This window comes from Oncorhynchus masou, chromosome 3 (genome assembly GCF_036934945.1).
Source record: "Oncorhynchus masou masou isolate Uvic2021 chromosome 3, UVic_Omas_1.1, whole genome shotgun sequence".
In the NCBI taxonomy this organism is placed as follows: domain Eukaryota; kingdom Metazoa; phylum Chordata; class Actinopteri; order Salmoniformes; family Salmonidae; genus Oncorhynchus; species Oncorhynchus masou.
The window spans coordinates 42,715,644-42,723,083 of record NC_088214.1 but is presented as its reverse complement, the minus strand read 5'-3'; the positions used below and the strand labels follow the sequence as shown (position 1 = coordinate 42,723,083).

At 42.5% G+C, this 7,440-nt stretch overlaps 1 protein-coding gene across 3 annotated transcripts in view; it reads left to right on the top strand.

Moving 5' to 3' along the window:
* The first annotated feature begins 302 nt into the window (after positions 1 to 302).
* Positions 303 to 7,440, top strand: part of LOC135517201 (receptor-interacting serine/threonine-protein kinase 2-like) — a 32,299-nt gene continuing 25,161 nt past the window's right edge. For all 3 annotated transcript variants that reach the window (XR_010452012.1, XM_064941309.1, XM_064941296.1), the window contains exons 1-4: positions 303 to 601; positions 991 to 1,144; positions 3,218 to 3,373; positions 6,876 to 7,033. Coding sequence is in view for 2 of the 3 variants with exons in the window: in XM_064941309.1 (XP_064797381.1) it covers positions 405 to 601; positions 991 to 1,144; positions 3,218 to 3,373; positions 6,876 to 7,033 (665 nt within the window). In the remaining variant the exon portion in view is untranslated. The remainder of the gene's footprint in view (positions 602 to 990; positions 1,145 to 3,217; positions 3,374 to 6,875; positions 7,034 to 7,440) is intronic.

Below are 7,440 nucleotides of genomic sequence, written 5' to 3'. Positions count from 1 at the left end.
AACATGTCATCTTTGGCTGTGAGTGCAAAAAAATGTTTTAGCAGCCTTTATGACACTTACGTGAATCATTTAATGGGTCTTTTGTGTACAAAGGTGATGTATTATTGGAAATTTTCAAATTTAACTTATCTATAGACGGGTTGGTTGTTTAAGCAACAAAACCAATGCGGGCACAACTATGGGGAAAAACAGATGTGGTTGGCATGCGAGTCAAACGTCATCAAGTGAGGTGGCTATTGTACCTAAGCTGAATGGATAATTTATCAATCGATGCTCTGCTCTGTCACTCCACCAATGGGTTCTTTCGTTTCGTCGGGAAACCGGAACCCCCAATTCCCCTTTCTCTTTTAGGCAAAGGACAAGCCTTTTGAAAGAGTTCCTTTTTTTCTAGGCTCACAATAATTATGGAGCAGCACCACATGGGCTGTGTGAACCTTTGTAGTCTCACGAGCAATCTACCGGTGATCTCCTATCAAAAGCTGACGGATTTACATTACCTGAGCAAAGGTGGGTTCGGAAGCGTGTTCAAGGCACAGCATTCCGATTGGCGGACCACCGTTGCCATCAAGTGCCTGAAATTGGATTCTCCTGTTGGCGAAAGGTATTTTTGTTCAAATCATTCTACCAGATTAAGTAGGACTATGCCATTAGGTTTTATCTGGCTAGAATCAGTCATTGCCTACGCAAATTAGATGTTGATTCATTTATCCAGAGGCCCCTGCGATTGCCTTACAGAATGCTGCTGCTGTCTACATTTTGGACTGACAATGACGCTATGTCAACAATCAGTAACAGCAACAGAGTGGTAGAGACCTTGTTTTCTTCTCATGCATGCCCCTATGAATGGGAGACAGTGAAATAAAAAATTATGTCACTCGAATGTACTTTCTCTATACACATGAGAAAGCAATAGGAATGTTAATTCATGTGCCATCATGACACCATGACAGTAATGCCAAAAGGTTATCTAATCTAGGACTGTGTTTGCAGGGAGAGGAATTGCCTGCTGGAGGAGGCGGAAGTGCTCCACAAGGCCAGATTCAACTACATCATCCAGATCTTTGGCGTGTGCAACGAGCCTGAGTTCTTCTGCATCGTCACCGAGTACATGAGCAATGGCTCGCTGGATCAGCTGCTTCACGAGGTAGGCCTACATACACTTAGTAAGAACAGTGTACGTGCATAAACAAGGGAGTCGGGACTGAGTCTCTTGCCATATCAGTCTATGGGGTGGAATTTCTTTCTCCAACTGTTTCAAACAGAGTTATAGTATGAGTTCAATCATTTTCAATGGAGAAGCAGCCACTGAAGCGGCCAGCAGCATACCACCTTGCATCCCACTGCTGGCTTGTTTCTGAAGCTAAGCAGGGTCATGATTAGATAACCTTTTGGCATTCCCAGTTAGTCCCTAGATGGGAGATCAGATGCTGCTGGAAGTGGGGTTGGAGGGCCAGTAGGAGGCACTCTTTTCTCGGGTCTAAAAAAAGATCCCAATGCCCCAGGGAAGTGATTGGGGACACTGCCCTGTGTAGTGTGCTGTCTTTTGGATGGGATGTTAAACAGGTGTCCTGACTCTCTGTGGTAACTAAAGATCCCATGGCACTTATCGTAAGAGTAGGGGTGTTAACCCCGGTGTCCTGGCTAAATTCCCAAGCTGTCCCTCATACCATACTGTCACCTAATCATCCCCAGCTTACAATTGTTCACTCATCCCCCTCCTCTCCCCTGTAACTATTCCGCAGGTAGTTGCTGTAAATGAGAATGTGTTCTCAGTCAACTTATCTTAGTTAAATAAAAAATAAAAATGGACAATTCAGGCTTTGGTATCAGATTACTGCTATGCTCCTACTAGGACGGGAAATGCGAGTGCTGCAATGTTGGTACAAAGTGTTTATGGCTCTTTAGCCGTAATCAGGATATTTTTGACTAACCTTTTCTTGGCAATACTTTCTTCGTTCTCAATACAGAAGAAACCTGTCCATTTATAAGAGGCTGTGGTACTCCAAAAACCTGTTATTATTGTATATGGCGGCGAACCGTCATTCAGGGTAGGTGGGGCCATCTGTTTTGAGCCCCACATTTTTTTGCCAACCCCCCCCCCCCAAAACAAATGTTAAAAATTAATACAATATTTTTTTTTTTATAAATAATAAATAATAATATATATATATATATATATATATATATATATATATACTACCGTTCAAAAGTTTGGGGTCACTTAGAAATGTCCTTGTTTTTGAAAGAAAAGCACATTTTTTTGGTCCTTTAAAATAACATAAAATTTATCAGAAATACAGTGGAGATATTGTTAATTTTTTAAATGACTATTGTAGCTGGAAACGGCAGATTTTTTAAATGGAATATCAACATAGGTGTACAGAGGCCAATTTCAGCAACCATCACTCCTGTGTTCCAATAGCATGTTGTGTTGGCTAATCCAAGTTAATAATTTTGAAAGGCTAATTGATCATTAGAAAACCCTTTTGCAATTATGTTAGCACAGCAATAAGCTGTTGTGCTGATTTCAAAGAAGCAATCAAACTGGCCTTCTTTTGAGTATCTGGAGCATCAGCATTTGGGGTTCGATTACAGGCTCAAAATGGCCAGAAACATTTAACTTGCTTCTGAAACTCATCAGTCTATTCTTGTTCTGAGAAATAAAGGCTATTCCATGCAAGAAATTGCCAAGAAACTGAAGATCTCGTACAACGCTGTGTACTACTCCCTTCACAGAACAGCGTAAATTGGATCTAACCAGAATAGAAAGAGGAGTGGGAGAACCCGGTGCACAACTGAGCAAGAGGACAAGTACATTAGTGTCTAGTTTGAGAAACAGACACCTCACAAATCTCAACTGGCAGCTTCATTAAATAGTACCAGCAAAACACCAGTCTCAATGTCAACAATGAAGAGGCCACTCCGGGATGCTGGCCTTCTAGGCAGAGTTCTTCTGTCTACTGTCTGTGTTCTTTTGCCCATCTTATCTTTTCTTTTTATTGGCCAGTCTGAGAGATGGCTTTTTCTTTGCAATTCTGCCTAGAAGGCCAGCATCCCGGAGTCGCCTCTTCACTGTAGTATCAAAGCCAATGACGAATTTTCGAACCAATACATTCTGCTTCACTTTCTCGTTCTCTCCCTACTATTTCCACTCTACCTTCTGTGTAGACTTTTTTCACATGTACTCTTTCCCCTTGTCTCCTCCCACACTCTGTAGAATAACCTTTACCCCCTGCTGGCCTGGTCGTTGAGGCTGCGTGTCCTGTATGAGATAGCTCTGGGGGTGAACTTCCTACACAACATGACCCCCCCCCTCCTGCACCACGACCTCAAGACACAGAACATTCTGCTGGATGGGGAGTTTCATATCAAGGTGTGTGTGTGTGTGTGTGTGTGTGTCAACCTCAGTCTTATTAAGCTTGGACTCACATTATAAAGTCTAATTCCTGTTTGCAAAGGCAATTTGTTACATTTTAAATTACATTTAGTATGACAGTTGTCTTCATGGTTTCAATTAGTGATGCACCGATATTACATTTTTGGCTGATACCGACATTCCGATATTTTCCTTGCCATAGAAACTGATAACCGTTATTTTAAATGTATGCAGGCTTTTAAGCATTCTAGTACAGTTAACGCACACACACATGGACACAGCGGTCTAAGGTACTGCATCTCAGTGCAAGAGGCGTCACTACTGTCCCTGGTTTGAATCCAGGCTGTATCACATCCGGCCGTGATTGGGAATCCCATAGGGCAGCGCATTATTTCACTTATAATTCACTGTATCACAATTCCAGTGGGTCAGAAGTTTACATACAGTAAATTGACGGTGCCTTTAAACAGCTTGGAAAATTCCAGAAAATTATGTCATGGCTTTAGAAGCTTCTGATAGGCTAATTGACCTCATTTGAGTCAATTGAAGGTGTACCTGTGGATGTATTTCAAGGCCTACCTTCACACTCAGTTCCTCTTTGCGTGACATCATGGGAAAATCAAAAGAAATCAGCCAAGACCTCAGAAAATAAATGTTTGACCTCCACAAGTCTGGTTCATCCTTGGGAGCAATTTCCAAACGCTTGAAGGTACCATGTTAATCTGTACAAACAATAGTACACAAGTTTAAACACCATGGGACCACGCAGCCGTCTTTCCGCTCAGGAAGGAGAAGCGTTCTGTCTCCTAGAGATGAACGTACTTTGGTGCGAGAAGTGCAAATCAATCCCAGAACAACAGTAAAGGACCTTGTGAAGATGCTGGAGGAAATGGGTACAAAAGTATCTATATCCATAGTAAAACAAGTCCAATATTGACATAACCTGAAAGGCCACTCGGCAAGGAAGAAGCCACTGCTCTAAAACCGCCACAAAAAAGCCAGACTACGGTTTGCAACTGCACATGGGGACAAAGATCATACTTTTTGGAGAAATGTCCTCCGGTCTGATGAAACAGAAATAGAACTGTTTGGCCATGATGACCATCGTTATGTTTGGAGGAAAAAGGGGGAGGCTTGCAAGCCGAAGAACACCATCCCCACCATGAAGCACGGGGGTGGCAGCATCATGTTGTGGGTGTGCTTTGCTGCAGGAGGGACTGGTGCACTTCACAAAATAGATGGCAGCATGAGATAGGAAAATTATGTGGATATATTGAAGCAAAATCTCAAGACATCAATCAGGAAGTTAAAGCTTGGTTGCAAATGGGTCTTCCAAATGGACAATGACCCCAAGCATACTTCCAGAGTTGTGGCAAAATGGCTTAAGAACAACAAAGTCATGGTATTGGAGTGGCCATCACAAAGCCCTGACCTCAATCCTATAGAACATTTGTGGGCAGAACTGAAAAAGCGTGTGCGAGCAAGGAGGCCTACAAACCTGACTCGGTTACACCAGCTCTGTCAGGAGGAATGGCTATCCGAAACGTTTTACCCAAGTTAAACAATTTAAAGGCAATACACTCAATTAGCATTTGGGAGCATGTAAACTTCTGACCCATTGGGAATGTGATGAAAGAAATACAACCTGAAAGAAATTATTCTCTCTACTATTATTCTGACATTTCACATTCTTAAAATAAAGTGGTGATCTTAACTGACCTAAGACAGGGAGTTTTTACTAGGGTTAAATGTCAGAAATTGTGAAAAAGTGAGTTTAAATGAATTTGGCTAAGGTGTATGTAAACTTCCAACTTCAACTGTATGTCCTCATTTACCAGTAAAACATAATCAGAACTTATTTCTTTCACTTACTTTCTGTGCTGTTTCATTTGTTCAGTTGTTTCATTCTCAACCAGGATTTCACTGCTTTACATGAAGTTTCAGCTCTGTCTGTCCATGGCCTCTCTTCCTCAGTGCGTACTGTCACTTTGTCCGTTTCCAACCTGACCAGCTGTGTATTTAACACTTCACGTAAACCCTGTTTCTTGTCTGCATCGAAGTAGTGGTCCTTGTACATAGCATCGAGCATGGTGGCGACACAGTAAAGAGAATGCGACTGAATCGCTTCACAGTCTGTGTCTGCAGTTTTGTTGAGCAGGTATTTCAACGCCATGACAGCGGGTATCGCGTCTGCTGCAGGCGCAGTAGATGTGCTTATTTCTCGAGTCAGCTGTTCGAATGGAGCTAGCTAGTGTGTTCATGTTCTCAAATGCCATTGAAGTGGCAGCAGCGGTATGACAACCAGCACATTCATGAGCGTGCAATACGACTTTCCTCAGTACGAAATCCTAGACGACCCACTCTGCTGTCCGACTCGGCATGCTCATGGGGCAGATATCGCTGGTCCAAAAATGTCAGTCGTGAAGCTAAGAGCAGTGACTCTATTACTGTGGAACTCCGGTAGAGCAACATCTGAACCGGTGCTTGACCAGTCGGCGAAAGCCAGTGGGGGTCAGGAGAGAGGGTTAGAATATGAATGAATTGGCACTCCATTATCCAAAGCAACCATCCTGCATCAACCAATTGGATCTTAATTTGTCCTTTATTTTCATGCTAGTTGCCTAATGTGTCTTTTAACTTGGCCCAGATTTAATTTGGTTGTGCACCAACTCCACTTTCCAATGTCACTGACAAATACTCAATTAACAATGAACAATTGTAATTTTGAGAGGGAAAAGCGAAAAATAATAACTAGCTCGCAACATGTTTTATAATTTTAAAAGTAGATCTCATGCTAGAAAAAGTTGGAGACCCCTAATGTAGACCTAAATATTTGGTTAGTCTGATTGTCAGTGTCTTTTTGGAAGTCCAGGGTTGTGTTCTGTAGGGAGAGAACGTTGAGCGAAGTGGGTCGGTACTACTTGGACTCCATGTCCAATAAGAAAATTGATTTTCACGTTTTCGCTGCAAAACAGTTTGTTTACGTGTGCCCTACTGAACACGACCCAGCTCTCCAACAGGTTGTTGTCATTGTTGTCTACACCCCAACAGGTTGTTGTCATTGTTGTCTACACCCCAACCAGATCACTCTTCTGCCACATCTGGTCTCTTGGCCTATCCACCCCTACAGGAGGGCAGCTCCCGCTCAGCCCCGTCCAAGCTCTTTCCTGTTCTGGCATCCCAATGGTATAACCAGTTTCCACCTGATGCTAGGATAGCAGAGTCCATGCCCATCTTCTGGAAATGTCTGAAACCCTAACTCTTCAAAGAGTATCTTTAAATAAGATATCTGTCTTATTCCCATAAGTTTACACTTGTCTTTTCCTATCTGTACTGACTTTGTTGACAACATCTTTATTGAGGAAACATGTACCTAGGGCTACGACTTTGATACGCGGTTGTCTCACCTAGCTATCTTAAGATGAATGCACTAACTGTAAGTCTACCTGGGTAGGAGCATCTGCTAAATGACTAAAATGTAATGTAAATGTCTGTCCAGATAGCAGACTTTGGCCTGTCTAAGTGGCACCAGCTGTCGATCAGTAAAGGCTCGGGATCCAAGCCACCTGAGATGGGAGGCACCATCATCTACATGCCCCCAGAGGAGTACGAACCCTCCAAGAACCGCTGTGCAGTCGTCAAACACGACATCTACAGGTGAGCCAGCCAACCAGAACCAGGGTTTGAGTTCTAGCTATGTTGACAGATCTCTTTGTGGTTTACAGAGCATCTCTGGCATGACAATGAAAATCCGTGCACTCGGCTAAAGTATGAAGTGATATGACATCCGGGCTACCGAGGAAGAATATTAACATTTCTTCAGACCACTATCTTAAAGGTTCCTTCACGATTCAATGTGTAATATAAAATCTAACCAGATCTACTCAATGATTTAATTTTTTTTTTTTTGCAGTAATAATGACTGACAATAACTCCCTTAACCAAATCCTATGTGAGTCAAATGCAATTTGAAACGTGGGTGAAATTTGAATAGAAAATATGTTTCTCTGGAAGTTGAGCAGTCTTTCTGTGGTGACCCACCACTTTACAACACAACTACAACA